This window comes from Prionailurus viverrinus, chromosome B4, assembly GCF_022837055.1.
Source record: "Prionailurus viverrinus isolate Anna chromosome B4, UM_Priviv_1.0, whole genome shotgun sequence".
Taxonomy (NCBI): Eukaryota; Metazoa; Chordata; class Mammalia; order Carnivora; family Felidae; genus Prionailurus; species Prionailurus viverrinus.
The window spans coordinates 135,319,671-135,340,786 of NC_062567.1; the positions used below are offsets into that span (position 1 = coordinate 135,319,671).

The following is a 21,116-nucleotide window of genomic DNA, read 5'->3' on the forward strand; positions in this document are numbered from 1 at the left end:
AATAAAGGCACAGAGGTGGGACCCAAGCGGCCTGTCCAGGAGCCATCAGTGTGCTGTAAGGGCTCAAGCCTGGTCGCGGGGGCCGCTGGCCAGAGTGAGGCCGAGGCCAGGCGGGCCGGGCCCATCATCGGGGGAGCCCAGAGCCTCGCGGGGGCAAGAGTTTCGGCGCCGAGGGCACTTAGCCCCGCACCCCGTGTGGAGCGAGTGAACACGAGATGGCCCCTGAATTGCCAGCCCCGTGGTGGGGACTGCGAGTCCTGTAGGATTCAGAAGGGACATAGCCACGTGACCGTGGGCAGACCTGGGAGCCAGGCACGCGGCTTCAGATTCGGTGCAGGGAAGGATGGCGGGCTTGAAGCTCTAGGGGCAGGGAGATGCCACGGAGGTGGTATTTCAGGTGGCATGTGTTGGCAAAACCCGGGAGCCGGCTGGAAGCCTGCCGCGTGGTCCAGGGTGAGGGCATCGTAGTACTTCTGTTTGTGGTTTTGCAATACGGAGGGAAGTGGGGGGTGGTCTCGGAGACCTAGCTGTTGGGTTTTGGGAAGCCCTCCACGTTTAACCTCGCTGTCTCCGTCTTTCCTGCTGCAGATATCAATGAATGTTTAAGTATCAGTGCCCCATGCCCTGTTGGGCAGACATGCATCAACACGGAGGGCTCCTACACATGCCTGAAGAACGTGCCCAATTGTGGCCGTGGCTACCATCTCAATGAGGAGGGAACCCGCTGTATTGGTTGGTATCGGAAAAGAGAACCAATCTGAAATCCACTTTTCTGTCTGTGCCTGGCGCCCCCCTCCCTTCTCTGGAAGGGGAGGAGGAGATCCCCCAAGTGAACCTGTCCATCCATCCCGTTGCTCATTTCCAAGCTTAGACCTTCGTCATCTATTGCCTGGACCGTGGCAGTAGCCTGCCAGCCTACCACTGCCCCCAGTTTTACCCCTTTCAGTCTGTCCAGGGTCTCTTGAGCTGGAAGCGCTCTCATTCCTCCCTGCTCACAGCCCCCGTTGGTGACAGACAAGGACAGATGCCCCTGCTTACAACCGAGTCCTCCTGAGGTGGCCCCACCTTCACGAGCTTTATAATTCAGATGAACTAGGCCTTGCAGCTCCCTAAAGAAGCCCTGCCCTTGCCTCTCTGTGTAGTATTTTGCTCTTACGTTATTCCCTCTGCGACCCGCTGCTACGTTCCTTTGGATCCAGACCCCTGCCAGCCAGAGAGAAGCTCTCTACAACTCCCAGAATACTTCCTTAACGTCTCCCCGGGTCACTGGGCCCTTTCCGCCTCAGCTAGGGTCATTGTTGGCTGGCCAGAGCAGGAGGCCCCGAGGGTAGGGGCTGCATCTGGGTCCGCTGTGTCCCCAGCATGGGGCCCAGCACGTAGCAGGTGCTCTGGGACATCGTGTTGAAGAGCCAATGATCCTGCTTTGTGAACGTACAGTTTAGTTTGCTGCTCTCCCGGCTTCCTTTCTGACCATCTCAGGGAAGAGCCCCCGCTTAACGTTTTTCAACGTGTCCTTCTCTTTTGCAAGATGTGGATGAGTGCGCGGCGCCCTCTGAGCCCTGTGGGCCGGGGCACCTGTGTGTCAACTCGCCTGGAAGTTTCCGCTGTGAGTGCAAAGCCGGGTACTATTTCGACGGCATCAGCAGGACGTGCGTGGGTACGTGGGTATCCCTGAAGGCCTGGGCGGGGGGGCCCGGCCAGGTGGCACCCTGGCGTGGCCACAGTCTACGCCTCACCTCGGAGAGCCCTAGTGCAGCAGTCCCCGAGAAGAGACCCTGAGTCAAGAGACCCCCGTCCGGTCCCAGCCCTGGTGCTGCACTCCCGGGTGTCACCCGCCCGCAGAACAGGCGTTCTGCTTGACTCAAGACCTCCAGGGGTCTATGAGACCCCAGCCCACTCTGCAAATGCCCGAGAGCATTCGTGATTTTCTCCCAGAGTCGCTGCCCTCGTGCAGGGCTGCGGGGCTGCGTGCCCGAGGCACGGTGGCCTCAGCGCCGGGAGCGGGGACAGACCCCGCTGGCCGAGCGCCTGCCGTCCGCAGACCAGGGTGCTCGGGGGAGGCTGGCCCCTGGTCAGACCCCAGTGGACCCTCGTTCAGGGCTCTGGGGTGGGGAACTGATGGGTGGGCACGTCCTCAGGTGTGCGTCACAGAAGGGACACGCGACTGGCCCAGTGAGCAGATGGGCGGGCGTGGCCCCGGCTCCCTCGCCCGCTCGTGCCGTGGGTTTGACTCGTGGGATGAGTCACTTTGCGCCTCTCGTCTGAGCAGAGGGGCTGCGGGAGGTGGGGTCGCCAGCAGAGGCTTGGGTGGCACTGAGAGGGCCCACCTGCTCCGTTTCAGACATCAACGAGTGTCGGCGCTATCCCGGGCGCCTGTGCGGCCACAAGTGCGAGAACACGCTGGGCTCCTACTACTGCAGCTGCTCCGTGGGCTTCCGGCTCTCTGCCGACGGCCGCTCGTGTGAAGGTGAGGTGGCCTGGGCGCCGGGCAGGCTGATCGACTCCCTTCTCTCGGAGAAGCCACGGCTCCACCCGCAGACGCCGTCCGTCCGTTGGGACAGACTCGAGTTTGTTTCCCAAGCGCAGATTAAGTGAGGCATCAGTGGGGGAAACGCCTGTGACAGGTGACGTGTCAGAGATGCCTGGGCCTCCTGGGTCCCGGAGCGCCCAGTGGCATCTGCCCAGGGCCACGCACGTGGGGAACGGATAAGCCGGTTTAGGAACAAGGGACGTGGCTAAGAGTGCGGGATGGGGAGGCGTCCCACCCACCCTGTGTTCACGTGACCTCCGGGAGTGGCTGGCCTCGCCTGCCTCAGTGTCCTACCAGGAGACAGGGCTTGGTAGGTCAGATTTTCGAGGAAACGGGTAAGACAGAGTTTACCCAGACTGTTGCATCCGCGGAGAGGGGCTTGGGTGTAAAACGATCTCAGTTTGGGAAAAGCAGAAGGCAGGAGGCTTTTTAAATTTTTCTTTATTAAAACATTTTAAAAAATGTTTTATTTATTTTTGAGAGAGAGACACAGAGTGTGAGCGGGGGGGAAGGGGCAGAGAGAGAGAGACACACACACACACATACAGAATCCGAAGCAGGCTCCAGGCTCCGAGCTGTCAGCACAGAGCCCGATGTGGGGCTCGAACCCACAAACCGTGAGATCGTGACCTGAGCCGACGCTGGACGCTTAACTGACTGAGCCACCCAAGTGGCCCAAAGGGCAGAAGTCTTTTTAAATGCTGGGGTGTGCTAAAGACAAGTGCTTCAGGACGTTAAGTGGGGGATCAGCGTGTTTAGGCTGGCTGCACCTGCTAACTGGCTCCTGCCCTCCCACAGAGACTGGGAGGGCAGGGGCGGAGGTGGGGGGCCGGGACCTGCCCTTCCCAGTGATCGCACTTCAAAGGCGTGGTTTGCAGGTCCTGGGTTGTAGGGGGTACATCTCAAAGGGACAGAGCAAGGATTGACATTTGCAAGTTTGCTAAAGTCAACACTTCTAAGAAAAAGGGAGGTCAGGACCGAGTATCTTCTTTGGGCTGCTCTGAGCTTTCTCAGGCAGGCACTTTAAGGGTCTGGGGTCATTATCCTGGGCACCCCGTCTTGGGCCGGTGGAAGCCGTGCTAAAGTGTGCTCAGGGCCCTTAGTCTGCCGGGTGGAGGCTGGAGGGAGTTGTTAGTGCTGAGCCTGTCGGTTCTCAGATAACATCCACCTCCTCTGGGGCTGGACCGAGATGGCGTGAAGTGTGTTCAGCACAGGGCCTGGCACCCCGTAGGCGCTCAGCAGACGTCACATCTTCTCTGAGGACTAGGTTCTGACATCAGCAAAGTCCAGAGCTCTTACAGCCCTCGGCGCTCCCCTCCCGTCGCCCGGCAAGCCCTGTTCTGTGCAGCGCGGCGCCTGGGTACAGCGTCTGGACGCTCGGCAGGACGATCACAAAAGTCACATATGCCCAGACGCACCCAGTACGCACAGGTCTCCCACTGGAGGGTGGACGGTGTGACGGGATCCTGGGCCCTCGGGTCCCCCCAAGATTCTAGGATCTGTCCCCAGGAACCAGACTCAATGCACGTGTTTTGGCAAGGAAAAAAAGATTGATGCACAGGGGTCCCTCGAGCTTGGGTTCAAATCCCAGCTTGACCATGTTATGGCCTTGAAGAAGTAACTCGGCACTTCCGGGCCCCATTGTCCTCATCTACAAAAGTGGGGGGAGCAGGACCCACCTTACCGGGGGCCGTGAGGATGATGCACGTGGAGAGCGCATCCCAGTGTCCTGTGTGAGACCAAGTGCCAGCTATGGGGACCGTGGGTGTCACTGCTGTTAGCACTCATGGCTTACGCTGTTCTTCATCAGTCCCCAGTGACTGGAAAGGAGGTAGTCGCGTCTACGTGAGTAGCAACACTGGGGACACAAAACCGGGGCATGGCCCGCTTTGCCCTATCCTTCCGCTATGCATTTGTAAAGCAACCCCGATAAGGTGCGTAGCAAGAACGTGGTTCCTGCCTTCGAGGAGTGTCCCTAGGATTTGATGAGAAACCACACTGGGCAGCAGGGACGGCCAGGCAGGGTGTTGGGGGTGCTGCAGGGACGAAACACGGGCCGAGAGGCTAATGGACATTCTTAGCTGCTCACCCCGTCTGCCCTGCTAGGAATTAGCAGTAAATAAATGTGAGGAGGGACTTCTAGGCCAGAGGTTGGCACAAATCTTTTCCTAAAAGCCGCGTAGTAAATATTTTAGGCTCTGCCCGCCACAATCTATGTTGCGGGTACCCACTTCTTTGCAGGGCAAAGGCGGCCCTACGCCAGGGTAAATGAGTGAGCGTGGCTGTGTGCCAATAGAGCTTCCTTTACAAAAGCAAGTGGTGGGCCAGAATTGCGCTGATCCCTGCTCTCAGCGAAGGGAACAGACGAGCGGGAGCTCAGAGTTGCTGAGCGGGCTGGTGGTGAGCTTTACGCACTGGGGTATCCGGGATGTGGGCACATCAACGGTTCGCTCGGGCCTCCGTCTCTGCAGAGGGCATCGTCTTGGAGGTGAACTGGGGAGGGCTGTGATCACGGCTCCAGTTGAGGACTAGAACTGACCCTGGGAGCCTGAGGCGGGACCCACCGGACGGAGCCGAGACCGGAGGCTTTATGTCGTCCTGATGAGAGATTCCGGAGGGAATCTCTGTCCCTCGGGGCGACCCCAGGCGGCAGACGGCGGGACTTCGGGCCCTCCATATGTGTTCCCTTGAGGGGGACCAGGGGTGTGCGGGGTGGCTCCAAGCGGGGTGACCTCCGGGGACCCTCTCTTTCAGACGTGAACGAGTGTAACAGCAGTCCCTGCAGCCAGGAATGCGCCAACGTGTACGGCTCCTACCAGTGTTACTGTCGGCGAGGCCACCAGCTCAGCGATGTGGACGGCGTCACCTGCGAAGGTGAGGGGGGCGCCCCGCCCGGCTGAGGGGAGAGCACCCCCGCCCCTTTCTCCCGAACGCCCTTGCAGGCTGGCGGCCGGTGTAGGTTTTTTCTCCCTGCAGCTGAGGCTTGTTTGGATACAAATGAGTCCTCGAGAGTGAGGTTTAGAAAGCAGCACACCCACTCCCCGGATTTTTCTTTCCGAAATGCGTAGCTGGTGAGCGCCACGTCGTGTGGGGGCCTTGGACCACACGTGGCGGGGACCGCAGGTGCCAGGGCTTGGCAGTGTGCGACCCTGGGGCGAGGAGGGGCCTCAGGGGGCCCCCCCGCATGCCCGATTCGAAGCTCTGCCTCTCCCTGGTGGGGGACCATCCATCACCTGCAGCCTGAGGGCCGACCCCAGCCCCACCGGGCTGTCAGAGGGTTGAAGATGACCCAGAAGCGCTTAGTACAGTGCCTGGCGCACCATAGGTGCTGAAAGGTGCTGTTGGGATTCCTACCGTTTCCACGGAAGGCGTGTTTCTTATTAGCACGTGGATAACCGTTAGCGTCAGGGTGTGCCTGCAGCCCGCGGGCCATCTGTGCTACGTACTGTTCTGAAGCCCTTGGCCTTTCCCCCTCCACTTGGCCCCCGTACTGCCTCCTTCCTCCACGTGTACGTACTTTGCACCGTGGACTTGCTGTGTGACGCTGGGCTAAGCTCTTCCCCTCTCTGGGCCTCACGTTCCCCTCTGATGTAAAGGTTCCTGAGCCCCACCCCAGTACTTTGCGGCTTCCTGTGTCCAGATGGCCCCATGTGGCCGTCCTCCCAGGCCCCTTCCTGGCCCACTGTTGGGAATGGAGCTTGGCCACGGGATGCTGAGGGTGGGCTTTGCCGTCACAGACATTGACGAGTGCGCCCTGCCCACCGGGGGCCACATCTGCTCCTATCGCTGCATCAACATCCCTGGAAGCTTCCAGTGCACCTGCCCTCCGTCCGGATACAGGCTGGCCCCCAACGGCCGCAACTGCCAAGGTGAGCGCTGGGGACGGCCTGGGGCTCTGTGGTACCGGGGAGCTGAGGCCAGGCAGCTTCCCTGACCCACTGGGGGGGGTGCATCTGGGAAGGGGAGGGGAGGCCTCTGCATCCACGGAGTGTCTCGGGGTCCACACGCACCCTGGTCTCTCACTCCTGGCACGCTGTCTCCAGGGGGTTCTGACCCTCCCACCCTGCCCTCAGCAGCTCCGAGGGGGCCAGAACAGGGGCTGACAGCCTTTAGGAAGTGGGACCCCATCCCACAGCAGGGGGGCTACTCGGTCAGCCTTTCATCCACTGATTCGACAGGCCCTTGATGTAAGCTAGGCCCTGCCGAGAGTTACGGGCAGAGCAGTGAGCAGGTGGGGGAGGCCTCTGTCCCAAGGTGCCGATGACTGCCCTGCTGAGGGCGGGCGTGGTCCGCAGTGGGACAGCCCCGAGGTCTCTGTATTCATGAGGGTGTCCCGTTGGGGCCAAGGGGTCAGCTCCCGCATGGACTAAATGAGGGGGTCCGATGGCCCCCATCTGCACTCAGCTCCCATATCTAAGAACACCCTAGGAGTCACCATGAGCCCCGTAACTGAGCCATTTGGTGACCGAGAGAGGGGTGCCAAGGAGATATTTGTGAACGAACAATCCCCGAGTGGATCGAGGGACGGCCCCAAGAAGCTGAGCCACAGAGGTCGGGTCTGTCCGGCCCCTTCCTCGTGAGCCCCCACACAGGACTGTCGACCCAGAGGCTCAGAGGCCCCGGGTTCTGCACACGTGATTTCTGGTCGTGAGGAAGGACTTTGATCAAAGGCGGGCAGGAGCGGTGGCCTTTCCTGGGAGGCACCCACTCGGCGCGTCCGCAGCTCTGGGTGGAAGTCACTTTGTTTTCGCCTCTCCGGCGGAGCAGATGACTTTCTTGCTCCTGGCCGGCCTCCCTTGCCGCAACCTGGGGTCCTGCCAGACACAGCAAAACACATTCCTGAGCCTCGGCCTTTGAGATTAGGAGTGTTGTTTTTACCGCCGAGATCAGGCATTTGGCACCTCTCACAGACGCCTCTCAGGCTCGCCAGACCCCACCATTCTGCTGCTCCTGAGACCTGTGGGAAAGAGGACAGCTCCCCGTGTCCGGGGACCTCTCAGGACAGTGCCCCAGGCCTCACCGACCCCGGGCCCTGGGCACAACGTAGAACTCCTTGAAGCCTTGGTGTCCTCATCCGTCACATGCAGCTGCTAGCTTCTGCCATTTCCTTCTGGCATGTCACGAGTCCCCCGTGAGGTGACGGTACTGACCCTCAGGAGCCTCGGACAGGTGCTGGCTGCTTAGAACCTTGGCTCTGGCCCGTGTGGGTTCAAAGCTCAACTCTGCCGCGCGCAAAATGTGCGGCCTTGGGTGAGCCCCGGAGCCTGTGCGAGCTCCTGCCTACACTGAGGATAATAACAGTTCTTGCCCAGTGAGCCGTCGGGAGAACGGAACTCTCCAAAGCTCATCCCAGAACTGTGAACGATGAGTAAAACCTCCATAAATACCGATTATCCTCTAAGTAAGAAAGCTGGCAAGGGCACTGCCACAGAGCGCAGGGGAGGGAGGGGAGCAGGGGAGCAGCCAGGGGAGGGCAAGGGTGGCCCCATCTCCCCCCTCAGTCCTGCCTGGTGGGAGGCCCCAGCGCCACCATCTGGAGATGGGGTCGGCTCGGGCGGCCTCAGCCTTCACCGGGCTGCCTTGGGGTCTCTCACAGACATCGATGAGTGTGTGACCGGCATCCACAACTGCTCCATCAACGAGACCTGCTTCAACATCCAGGGTGGCTTCCGCTGCCTGGCCTTCGAGTGCCCCAAGAACTACCGCCGCTCCGCAGACACGTAAGTCCCTCGGGCCCCGCCATTGTCTGTCTGCGTCGGCCTTCCTGGGGGCCTGGCTCCCGGCCTGGGTGGGCGGCTCATGAACTGTGCCCTCCCACCGGGGCCCTGGGAAACTTGAGGATCCTGATTCTCAAGCCCCTAAACGCCAGGAGGCTGGTTGCAGAGAGCCTAGGTAGTGACTTCAAGGAGGGCAGGCCTGGCCTCAGGGAGCCTGTGCGAGGAGCCAGACAGAAACACCAGGCCTGAGACCTTGGGCCCGAGGCAGCTTGCCGGGCCCCAGCTTCGTCATCTGCGAGATGCAGAGGTCAGAACATACTCTGACCCAGACGAAGGTAGTGATGCTTCTGGGTGAGCGGATGTGGTTGCTGGGGCATCGTCATTAGGCGACCCCCCCCTCCTGAAAGCCAGATTCCATTCAGCCCGGTGACTGCGTGGGAACGGCACGGAATTTTCTGTGTCCCAAACTTGAGGCTGTATGTTCCTATGTTATTGGAAGCTCCGTCCTTCCCAGGCCACTAGGGTGTCTGCTGGGATGTCCAGAAACCCCCTTCCTCAGGGCGTAGGGAGGACCTCTGGCCTCACTGCATACCACCCTACCCCTAATTTTATTCAGCGAGGTTCGTTTCATGCCACTGTCAGTAATTTCAGGAGGAGCTCTTTAGTGGGGCCAGATTCGGGAGCACGGGTGCGTGACCCCTCCTTCCAACCCCCGGAAACGCTCAAAGCCAGTGCACAGCTAGGCTGACCGCAACTCGGCCTTTTGACCGTGAGCCTGCTCCTCCCGCTGGAGGGTCAGGGCCTCCTTGGCTGGTGCACCCGGCCCCAGTGTCCACTCGCTCAAGCCCAAAGGGCGGCTGCCCTGGCTTGCGGTTCTGGCCTGGCCTCCGGCTTGCTGAATGCCAGATGCTCAGACCTCCGTCTCCCCAGCGGCACTCTGGGCTCTTCCCAGGTGCTCGTCCTCCGGCCTCGCCACCTCCGCGGGCTTGCTCTGTTCCCCCAGCCCACGTAGGTTCGTCCGCCTGGAGACCCGATAGCTCGTGTCCTCCCTGTGCCCCGGTTAGGGAAGAGGCACCCCAGAACTGAGCCCTGGAGGGCAGCGAGGGCGTACCTCGGACCCCTAAGAAAGTTCCGTTTCCTCAATTTGAGGCTGGGCTGCTATTTGTGGTATTAAGTTCCTGCTCCCCCAGTTCTTTGTCTGTGTCTGGGCTCGAGGACTCTGGAAGACTGGCTGGCGCTGGGCATGGAATTCTAACGCAGGCAGCCACGAAGCCCAGACCGGAGGCAGCCTCCCTGTGGGGGTCTGCGTGCTTCCCGAGCCCAAGGGTGGACAGGTGGGCGCCGTGAGCTGAGGTTGTGACTGAAATCAGCAGACCCGGCCCCTTCATGCGTGTTGGCGTTTGCTGTGGAAGCCTTGGCCATGCCTCGGTGCTGGAGAAAGTCATTTACTTGTTTGGGGACCGCGGGCATACTGTGTGCAGGCACCCGGGCAGACAGTGGGCCCACAAAGGCCCCCGTGCCCAGCACCGTGCCTACTGAGAGCACATTCCAGAGCAGCAGTGGCCACAGAGTGCAGCAGAGTCCCCATGTGGCTTGGGTGGGGGGTGCCTGGAGTAGGCGTTGGTGGAATGAATGGGGAGGGGGACACCGAGTTAGGCAAAGAGGGAGGGCGTGGCGGGCAGGACTGGAGTAGGGCTGGGGACAGGGGGTCGAAGGGCGTCCGGCCATGAAATGGGGTGCTCAGTGGGGAGCCTGGGCTGGCATTCTGCTCACTGTGGGGGTTGATGCTTCAGGGCTCGGTCTGTCCCATCCCACGGCTTCATCAGCATGTACCGGGGGCTGATAAAGAGGGGGCTTGTCATTTTCTGTGAGTAGGAAGAGGGAGCAGGGCCCCACCCACAGTACAAGCAAGAGAGGGAAGATGGGGCTCCAAGCTGCCCCTCCGGGGAGGACGGCCCAGATTAACACCCATGCCTGCTCGCCAGTGCCCCCCCCCCCCCAGTGGCGGGCACAGAGGGGGAGGAGAAAGAAACTGGGGGTAGTGGCCAGGCCAAGCCCTCCAGGACTGAGTTCTCCAGCTTCTTGGGGAAGCTGTGGCATTCCAGAAAGGTGCCAGCTTGGAGTTACTCCTTTCCAGGTCGCTTGGGCTCCTTGGAGCCTCTATACCCTCAGCTGTGAAGTGGGTGGTGAGGCCACCCTGCCAGGTTCCTGCGGGGTGAGCCTTGATGGTGGAGCAGGGCCCCCTCATAAAGCTCATGCTGGGTTCAGCCCCCATGGGGGAGTGGGTAGGTGCCCCAAAGGTCTGTCTCACTGCCAGTTTTTAGGGGGGTGCTCCCTGGTGTCCAGGGCAGGGCCTGAAAAGAAAGGGGAAGAGCCAGGGCCGGGATTCCAGACTTCCAGACTTCCAGACTTCCAGACTCGCTCTCCTGTTCCTTGGGGCTGTGGCCTCAGGTCAGTCTCTTGGCCACCCGGGGGCCCTTTCTGTGTCTGCAACACCTGCTTGGCAAGGCCTTGGGGATTAGCAGGGATTAGTGGTAACGAGCTCCAGGCAGCCAGCCCGGTGCTGGGACAAGAGTGGTAGGGAGTGAGGACGGTGATGACCAGCCATCCCGTTTCTCTCCCTCGGGGCACCTCTGCTGTTCCCCGCCTGCTGCTTGCCGCCCGTGTGACTGGTTGAGCTCCCGGCCCTCCGATGGGAGACGAGACACGGGCATCTGAGGGGCTGTGTGGTTGGGGCCATCATGCTATGGAATCACGGGCTAGCCGGGAGCCCGGTGTAGGAAGGGGGGTTGGGGCTGGAACCCCAAGTTGAGTGGCCATTGGAGGCTTGTATCCTGGTTGTCCCCTCCTAGAGAGAGGAGTTACCGTAGGACCACGGGGGCTCGGAGCTTAGTGTCAGCATAGTGACAAGCCTCTGACAAATGGTAGACCGACGCAGGCAGGATACAGGCCGGAGCTCCAAGCGAGGAGTGGCCCGTCTTTTCGGCACTGTTAGCGCCTCAGGCTGGAGTTTTCTTGTTTTGTAGCTTCTTTTCCTCATCCTCCAAAATCCTCTTAAAGAATTTATTATCTGACCTGCAGAAAGCAATTTACAAAATTTAAAAGAGCTGTATCAGGAAAGACCCACTAGCCAGCATTTCTGTAGGTAACATTTAGGGAGTCTTGATAGGGAAGATTTAAGGTGTGTGCCCTCTCTCTGCCTCTCTGTCTCTCTCTGGGCCTCAGCCTTCTCTTTCTGTCCACACAGTCTCCTTCTGGGCAGTGTCCCTGGCGGCCAAGGGGCGGTAACTGGAGCATGACCCAGCAGGCTGGGCCACAAACCACAGGGCTGGGCCTCATGGATCGTCCAGGCTGTTAAGATCCTGACCACACGATTCCCTCCTACCCACAGGAGGAATGTCAAAGCGTTCCAGAGCCTGGGATGGGACTGAAAACATCCTCTTTATCCCCTCAGCAGGACGGACCCCTGAGACATGCGGTCTTAGAAGCCAGAGGAAGGCCGCACAGCCTCGGTTGGCACAGCTCTGGGCCTGAGGGTACAGTGCGGGTGGACAGGGGTGAGGGGAGTGGAGCCCTGCCTTGGCCTGTTCCCAGGGCTTCTGTCCAGAATGACAAGAGCGTGAAAGCCAGGGAGGTGCCGGCAGGGAAGGCTATAAGCGTGAGACAGCCTGGGGGGTGGCCAGAATGGCCGTGCCTCCCAGGAGAAGGGACTGGGCCTGGGGGACCTTCTCTCTCTAGTGTGTGGCGACTTCCAGCATTGCATTTTCACAGAAAATAGAGTGTTCCGATCAAATCCGTTGCACTGAAAAATTGGGGCGCGTTGTTCTCTTGTACATGACGAGATGGAAACCGAGGCGTGTGGTCCCAGGGACCTGGCCCTTCTCTGTGCGACGACAGCCCTCCAGACATGCTGGCGAACAAAGACTTTTGTGTGGGTGCCCAGGGTGGCGGGCAGTTTGCCGGATGCGGTAGTTGAGGTTTCTGTGATGTTTCCATAAGCTCAGGGTAGAGCAGGACAGGAGCGTTGAAGTTGGAGCTGACCGGGAAAACCGGGGCCGTACGTGTTTGTGCACATTTACTGGGGTGCATAGCATGTGTCAAGTTCACGCCGGGTCCTGGAGATGAAGCCGGGGAGCCATCGCCCGGCCCTTGGGAAGTGAATGGTCCACACAGAGCCAGGCCGAGAAATGCCTCGTGTGAGAAATGCCCGCGGCTCTGCGGTTAATGCCTCTTCGGGGTTCGTGGTGGGGGTGTGGGGACCATGGAGGAGGGAGCGTCCGGTTCTCCGGTGTGGTGGCTGCGGGAGCTCGAACGTCACGCACACGTCACGTCCCCTCTGGCCACACGTGCTGGGTTAATGCGTCCATCTGACAAATCAAAACCCCGTCCTTGGACCGGGTACAGGCCACACAGAAGTGGGACAAGCTTAAGTCACATGAAGGCGACTCTAGTGCCACCTGCTGGCCAGACCACCAGGCCTTTCCTGAAGCAGCTGGTGCGTGTGTGCGCGCACACGTGCGCGTGTGCGTGTGTGTGTGTGTGTGTATGCGCACGTGTGGATGAAGGCTTTGAAGTGAGACAGGCCAACTTTGTTTCTGCCACTTGATACAGACTGTGGCGTCACAGACAAGTTACGTGTCCTCACTGAGCTTTGATTTTCCCGTCAGTAGAGCGGGAGAACAGTGTGGGACGACGAAATGAGCTAATGGAAGGAGAAACCCTGATTCACCCAGCACGCGGCCAGGCACCTTCCCTCAGGGTCTCCCGAACCCCCCGGAACCTTATCGTTTGGCCTGGAGCTAGGTGTCTCGGGGGGTAGGCCGCCCCTCAGCAGCCCCCTTCTTCTGCTTTCCTTCTCTCCTATCTGTCCCCTCTGCCTCTGGGCCCCTCCCATGCATGACTCCCCCGCAGTGCTCCTGGTCCTCACCTACCGTGGAGGATCATCCCCAGGGAGTACCCTGGAGCTCGCCTCCAGGGCTGGCCTAGCGAAGCCTGCTCAGAATGGTAAACGGCCAAATAAATGAGATGATTCCCCTCATCCCGATAAAGAGCCGGAAATCGGATGGAAAAAAGAGACCCCGCTCACAATAAACGCCAAATGTGAAATAAGTCCGAGTAACCCAACACAAGGCACAGAAACGTAAAGAGCTGAAAGGGAGACGTGATGGAAGGCTAGGACGGGACTTGCTCCTGGCCAGAGAATCCAAACACTGTCAACATGGCAGAACTTCCTGGGGCATGCTCTGCCAGCTCCCATGGGGCTCTGCACTTGGGCTCCACTTCCAAAGGCAGCTGCCATCAGAGTGTGATGGCCTGGTGTTCAGGAGGCAGAAGATCGTCCCTGTCCCCAACCTCTCACAGGAAGTTAGAACCTGTCTCCGTCTCCATCAGGGGAAGTGAGGAGCTCTCACCATCCTGTCACAGAAAGTTGGAGCCTGTAGCAGGAAGTCGGAACCTCTTTCCATCCTGTCACAGGACGTTAGGAGCTCTCTCTAATCCTATCACAGGAATCGGGAGCTATCACCAACCTATCACAGGAAGTTAGAACCCCTTTCCGTTCTGTCTCAGGAATTAGGAGCTCTCAGCATCCTGTCACAGGAAGTTAGGAACTCTCACCATTCTGTTACAGGAAGTCAGAACTTCTTTCCATCCTGTTATAGGAAGTTAGGAGCTGTCACCGTCCTGTCACAGGAAGTTAGAGTGTGCCACAGGAAGTCAGAACTTCTTCCCATCCTGTCACAGGAAGTTAGGAGCGATCACCATCCTGTCACAGGAAGTTAGAACCTATAACAGGAAGTTAGAACCTCTTTCCATCCTGTGGCTGGAAGTTAGGAGCTATCACCATTCTGTCACAGGAAGTCAGAACTTCATTCCATCCTGTCTTGGAAGTTTGGAGCTATCACCATCCTGCCATTGGAAATTAGAACCTGTAACAGGAACTTGGAACCTCTTTCCATCCTGCCACAGGAAGTTAGGAACTATCACCGTTCTGTCATAGGAAGTGGGGCGCTCTCCCCCTTCTGTCACAGGAACTTAGAACCTCTTTCCATGCTGTCACAGGAAATTAGGGGCTATCACCATCCTGTCACAGGAAGTTAGAACCTATAACAGGAAGTTAGAACCTCTTTACATCCTGTCACAGGAAGTTAGGAACTATCACCATCCTGTCACAGGAAGTCAGAGAATGTCATAGGAAGTTAGAACCTCTTTCCATCCGGTCACAGGAAGTTAGAACCTCTTTCCATCCGGTCACAGGAAGTTAGAACCTCTTTCCATCCGGCCACAGGAAGTTAGGAACTATCACCGTTCCGTCATAGGAAGTGGGGCGCTCTCCCCGTTCTGTCACAGGAACTTAGAACCTCTTTCCATGCTGTCACAGGAAATTAGGGGCTACCGTCCTCCTGTTACAGGAAGTTAGAACCCATCCCCATCTCCATTCCAGGCCCTGGCTGTCCCTGTGGACACACAGGAAACTGGGCCTGGAGCACAAGACCCAGCGAGGCGGGTGGGGATCAGACCTCACTGCCTGAGCACACATCTGGCTTCCTCACTCCGTGACCTTGGGAAGGCCTCCCGACTCTTCCAGGCTCAGTTTCCGCATCTGACGAATGGCACTCGGGCCACTCTCACGGTGCAGTTACGGTGCTCGCGCTAGAGAACGCTTGGTGACGAGTGGCCGAGCGCTTGATAGGTGGCAGCGGCCGTGACCGCTAGCGGTGGAGATGACCGCCCCCGGGGTCATCTCCGTGCCCCGCCAAGAGCCCCGTGTAGCCGTGACCACGGCCTGGGTGAGGGGCCGGGCGCCCGGACGACACTCAGAGGGCAGGGGTGCGCCCGGGGAGTGTGGCCCGGCGGGGGGTGCTCTGCCGGCGAGAGGGGACACACCTCACTCCCGGCACGGCCCTAGACCCCGGCCACCCAGCGCCCCCTGAGGGTGTTGGAAGAGGCTAGTGCCTGAGCCAGCGGCCCGGAGGTCCACGGCACCTCCCGCAGGTGAGTGAGGGGTGCTCTTCCTTTAGCCGAATCGGCCAGAGGGGTGGCGGGGGTCCCTGCCCGGCGAGCCCCCGCTTTCCCTCGCGCTCTGTTGTGCCTCCGCTTGCTGAATTTGCTCTAATCCTCTTCTTGTCTCTCTGTCCACTTTTCTTGCAGCCGCTGCGAGCGCTTGCCTTGCCATGAGAATCAGGAGTGCCCCAAGCTGCCTCTGAGAATAACCTACTACCACCTCTCTTTCCCCACCAACATCCAAGTGCCCGCCGTGGTTTTCCGCATGGGCCCCTCCAGTGCCGTCCCCGGGGACAGCATGCAGCTGGCTATCACCAGCGGCAACGAGGAGGGCTTTTTCAGCACCCGGAAGGTGAGCCACCACAGCGGGGTGGTGGCCCTCACCAAGCCCGTCCCTGAGCCCAGGGACTTGCTCCTGACCGTCAAGATGGACCTCTATCGCCATGGCACCGTCAGCTCCTTTGTGGCCAAGCTTTTCATCTTTGTGTCCGCAGAGCTCTGAGCACTTGCTTTGGGCTGCCGGGGGCTCCCTCTTGTTGCTTTCCTCGCCCTCCCCTCCGGGATCTTAATAAAGTTTCAGCAGGCGATCCGACCCAGCATGCCTCACGTGCCTTGGTTTTATTTCGCCCGGGCGGGAGGCCGTGCTGTTCGTCACCCTGGGGCGAAGCAGGCACCTGCCACGGCCTGGTGCTCCCGCGCGGTGACGGAGGAGTGGTTTTCATATGCTCGTGTGCATCTGGGAGTCCCTGTTGCCGGAGGTCACCGTCTACACCGCCAGGGGGCCCGGGGACGGGGTTAAGGAGGCGCGCGTGTATCGCCTCAGAGGAGTGAGCTCTCCTCCATCTTGTGTTGAGCCCGAAGGCTGAGGCCGTCATTGAAAAGAGGGTATCGGGCTCCTTCCGCTCTCGTTCTCTAGATGTGGAGACTGAGGCCCAGAGAAGGGGCAAGGCTCGGCCAGGGTTTTGTGGCCTATTTGTAGCAGAGCCGGGCCACGGGACCAAGTCTTTGGCTGCGCTTGGTGTCCTGGCTGTGTTGCGTGGAGCTGACCCTTTAACGGAGTCCAGAAAACTCGATCCTGAGCCTCTCGTTCTGTTTGTCTTGATGACAAGCCCGAACTGGTGGGAGAAAGACCCAGAACACAGTTGCAGAATCTTGGCTGCCGCTCTTGCCTGAATACGGTTAGTTGCCTCGGCCGGGGATCCTGCCCCCCCTGCCGGGAGGAGGAGGCAGAGGATAAGACGATAGATGTGCCACTGGTGCTTCGGGTCCTTCGTGTGCATGGCCCCAGTGCCGCAAGGCAGGTGTCTCATCCCCGTGGAGACCCAGAGACAGCAAGTGATTTGCCCAGGCTCGCACAGCTGGTGTTTGAACCCTAGCTTGCTGACTCCATAACCCCAACTATTCCATTCTCACAACACCTTCAGCATGGGCCTCGAGCCACCCGCCTCTCTCCATTCCCTCCACCATGATTCCAGCCAAACCGTGGTCACCAGTCCCCAGAGTGCCCTTCGAGGCCCTGTATGATTTTGTCCTTGCACGCGCCCCCAGCCCGACTACAAATTGCTCCCCCCTTGCTCCCTTCCCTTGAGCCACACCGCTGAGTTCTTTGCTGCCTCAGGCCCTTTGCACACGCTTTGCTCCCTTGGCTCCGATGCTGGCTAAAGCTCAGCTTAAGTGCTCCTTTCTCAGTGAGGCCTTCCTCTTGGCTCAGCTCCTCTGTCAGTCTTTCTGCTACCTCGCGCTTCCTTTGTTATGCTTATCACGGTTTGCATTTCCCATTTATCTGTCTGTCTTCACCACCCGGAGGGCTCTGGGCCGGCAGAGACCAGCTCTGTCCCCTTCAGCGATGTGTCCCTAGCTCCTGGCGAGGTGCCTAACACACAGGAGATGCTCTGTCCGTGCCCGTTGAGGGAACGGATAACTTTCTACCAACACTGGCTTATGTCTCTAGCATTTCTGTGACTGCCGATGCTGTTTCCCAGCAGAAACCCGAGGGGAAGGCAGAACATCACAGGGGAACCAGGATATTGCGGGGTCCTAAGATCCTTCCTATAGTTCCGTGTAAGTTGGTGGGGGGAGGGTGCGCTGGCCTTGCCATCTGGCAGGGAAGACAGATGCCTTGTGCCTGTTGACAGAGTGGCAGTTGAACTACCGTGGAAGCCAGTCACCTCAAGCCTTCCACGCTGTCTCCCATAGCTCTCTCTGAGCATGTCTGGTCTGTACCGGCTCCCAGTCTCCCATCTTCTAGAGCATTCTCCAAGCTGCAGCCAGAGGACCCCTCTGAAGGACCAGCCTGGTCTCGTTAGGACCTTCTGTGATTCATTTACCAGCGGGTCAAGTCCAGCTCTCTTGGAATGGTATCCAAGGCCATGCTCGATCTAGCCTCTGCCCACATTTTCAGCTCTATCCTAACTCATCCCCTCGTTCTAGTCCTGCAGGGGTGCCTGTCCTCCCCTGAATGTGCCTTCTCTTGGCTTTAGCGTGTGCCCTGCCACCCTCCTACAAACTGCTATGTTTCTTGAAGGCTTAACTCAAAAGTCAGCTCCTCAGTGAAGCCTTTCCTTAACCTGAGCTCCAGTAGCCCTGAACATCTGCACATTTTTCCCTGTTATCTTGTGATTATTACTTTTTATTATCCCTACTGCACTGGGACCTTTCGGAGGACACGGATTATGTCTGTATTCTCGACACCTGCAGTGTTTGGCCTATAGAAAGAGTTCAGTAAACAACTGAATAAATAGATGGATGGACAGATGGATGAATGGATGGATGATGAATGGATGATGGGCAGGTGGATGAATGGATGGATGGGTAGATGGATGGATGGATAGATGATGGATGGATGGATGGATGGATGGATGGATGAATGATCGATGGATGGTATTTTCAAGGCTAAGTTCAAATATCCCCTCTTCTGTGAAGTTAGCAAGGCACAGCAGGGATCCGGTTATCGTCTTCAAGTATTCCTTCCCCATGCTCCAGATTATCCAGGTTGGAAGAAGCCCTTTTCCTTCATGTCTAGGAGTGTTGAGTTGGGGGGAAATGCTCAGGGGCTTTAGAGGCCCTGCAGTGACCTTACGGAGTTTGCCAGAGTCCCCTGTACGACATTCCCACCAACTGACCATCCAGCTTAGCTTGCGCTCTCCCTTGTTTGTAGAAGTCCCTACATCTTAAGGTGGCCCATTCCATTTCAGGACGCCTCTGCTGTCTCTGTGTGTGCGCCTGAGTGCATATGTGGGGCTGATATCTGCACTACCTGGAGGCTTCTCTCTGCCCTGCAGTTCCTTGGGGCTGTACGGTCATAGTCCTACATCGTGCTGCTGAGATCATACAGTGCAGAACAAAAATAATAACCAAGAGTTTGAATGTCCTCCTGGCCACTTACTAGTTCTGTGACCTTGGAGAAGTCATTTGCCTTTCAGAGCTTCAAGGCCCCCGTCATGGATTATGTTGAAAATTACATGTAATTGCAGATGAGGCCCTATCTGGTATATATAGTCGGCAGTCAATAAGTGTTGGTTTTTTCATTCATCGGAGGGAATGTGAGTGTCCATTTGGATCTTGAGTTCAATGGGGAATGAAGGCTCAGAGCGTCTGGATGTGTCTAAGGTCACTGCCATCACCTCGGACTCCTAGGACTCTGCACTTCTGACTCCATCACTGTCCTAACCCAAGCTCCCCAGGGCAAGTGATAATAATCATGGCTATCATTATTGTAATGATAATAATCATGACTATGATAGCTAACACATGTACTGCTTGCCGAGGGCCAGGTACTGCTCCAAGCATTAAATTGAACTCTCACAACAGCCTTGTGAGGAAAATACGGTTATGATCCCCATTTCACATTGGAGACATGGAGGCATAGAGCAGATAAGTAACTTGCCCAGAGCCCCACAGCTGGTCTCAGGTGGAGCTGGGATTCACACCCAGGCAGCCTGGCTCTGCCTCCTGTCCTCCGAAACCCTGTCCCCTGCTGTCTTGAATGCTGTGAAGCAGATAGGATTGCTGGGATCAGTCAGTGCCGGTTGGATTGTTACTCTGGCCTCATCTCTGAAATCACTGGATACAAGCCCTATTCTCTGATTTCCAAGTATAAAGGAAGCAGTGTAGTGTAGAGGGAAGAGCTGTAAAGACTAAGTGAGATATAGTGACGAAAAGAATGAAATCTGGCCATTTTCAACAACGTGGATGGAACTGGAGGGTACGATGCTAAGTGAAATAAGTCAGAAAAAGACAGATGTCAAATGATTTCACTCATGTGTAGAATTTGAGAAACTTAACAGAAGACCCTAGGGGAAGGGAAGGAAAAATAAGGTACAAACAGAGAGGGAAGCAAACCACAAGAGACTCTTAAATACACAGAAAAAACTGAAGGTTGATGGTGGTGGAAGTTTGGGCGCTGGGGAAAATGGGTGATGGGCATTGAGGGCACTGGTTGGGATGAGCACTGGGTGTTGTAGAAGTGATGAATCACGGGTATCTATTTCTGAAGCCAAGACTACACTGTATGTTAGCTAACTTGACAATTAAAAAAAAAAGCCATTTCAGCTATGAGATTTTGGGTAGAGAAACTTAAAATTTTATTATATTACATGGTCATTTGGTAGTAACCTTATCCTCACATAGCATCACTGTTTTCATTAAGTAAATAGAGTCCATGATGTACTGACCAAAAATAAATAAACCAAAAGACTAAGTGAGATAATGTGTGCAAACCCTCTAGCACAGAGAATCTGGAAAGATGCAGCAGCATAGTGTTTGAAGCTCTCTGGATTCCAACCCAAAACACACAAACAACAACAACAAAAAAAATTTAAATCTACAGAAAATATGCACAACTAAATGAGGTGACAGGATATCCCTACGAACCCCCAAATACAGTGTATGTCCATCGGCATGGTATCGGCACCTGTGCAGAAGAAAGCAGTGGGAGACTCCAGAATAGTCAACAGATATTCCCTAGAAAATACAGAGAACAAATTATGGAGCATCGGCTGAGACTGGGAGACATTTACTCAGTCCATTCCAGTGCGTGCAAGGAGCTCATGGAAGCGTTGAGGGAACGGAGCCATCTAGCCCCTAGGAACCCCTAAAACTGAGCCAGCGGGGCTTCCCTTAATGTCAGGATCTCACACTATGGAGAAATTGCTGGGTGGGAAATGCAGAGTTGAGTAGGAAAGAGACAACAGACTGGATAAAGAAGGTCCAGGTAAATGTAGAGGAATATCAGAAGGCCAGCTGCCCCAAATGACAGATAAGGGAGTTCTGTGAAGTCAGAAAAACTGTGAATGCGCCTTTTTCTAAAATTTCAGGAAAACTAATTCCACTTGAAAATGATCAACCAAAAAGTAGCAAGGTTGAGTCTCCTACAAAAATTATTGTAAGAAAGGAGATAATAAGGAACAGAATGGCATCCCTCCAGATAATGAAAATACATCAGTAACAGATGTTCACAGTCTAGATCAAAACTGTAACCTATATCAAAACAGAGTAAGAGCACTAAGAAAATGATCAAAAATGTAAGAAAACTGTGGGTCAGAATTAAGAAAAACTGAGACATGAAGTGACAGAACCCAGGAAATAATTTAAAACTAAAGCAAAAAACAATTTCAGAAATATTTCAGAGAAAGAGCGACCAAAGAGAAGACAAATTTTATAAGTCAAAAAAGAAGTAGAAGAGATGAAAAGGCTCGAAGAGAAAGTGACGGACATAGAAGACACACACAGAGACCCACCATACAGATAATAGAAATCTCTGAAGCACTAACCCAAAACAAAGGAAAGAGATAAGTATTAAAAATGGTAACTCAAGCAAGTTTCCAGAAACTTAAAAAAAAAAAAAAGATTTGAAAATCCACATTGAA

At 56.8% G+C, this 21,116-nt stretch overlaps 1 protein-coding gene across 3 annotated transcripts in view; it reads left to right on the forward strand.

Moving 5' to 3' along the window:
* The window catches only part of FBLN1 (fibulin 1), an 82,759-nt gene that overhangs the window by 35,882 nt on the left and 25,761 nt on the right, over window positions 1-21,116 (forward strand). The window contains exons 9-16 of one of the 3 annotated variants that reach the window (XM_047866513.1): window positions 589-732; window positions 1,529-1,657; window positions 2,342-2,467; window positions 5,285-5,404; window positions 6,268-6,399; window positions 8,127-8,278; window positions 11,136-11,139; window positions 14,779-14,788. In XM_047866513.1, coding sequence (XP_047722469.1) covers window positions 589-732; window positions 1,529-1,657; window positions 2,342-2,467; window positions 5,285-5,404; window positions 6,268-6,399; window positions 8,127-8,254 — 779 coding nt within the window. In that variant the 3' untranslated portion in view covers window positions 8,255-8,278; window positions 11,136-11,139; window positions 14,779-14,788. Of the gene's footprint in view, window positions 1-588; window positions 733-1,528; window positions 1,658-2,341; window positions 2,468-5,284; window positions 5,405-6,267; window positions 6,400-8,126; window positions 8,279-11,135; window positions 11,140-14,778; window positions 14,789-15,396; window positions 15,842-21,116 lie in introns of those variants that run through there. The other 2 variants (XM_047866512.1, XM_047866511.1) reach the window with 2 other exon arrangements.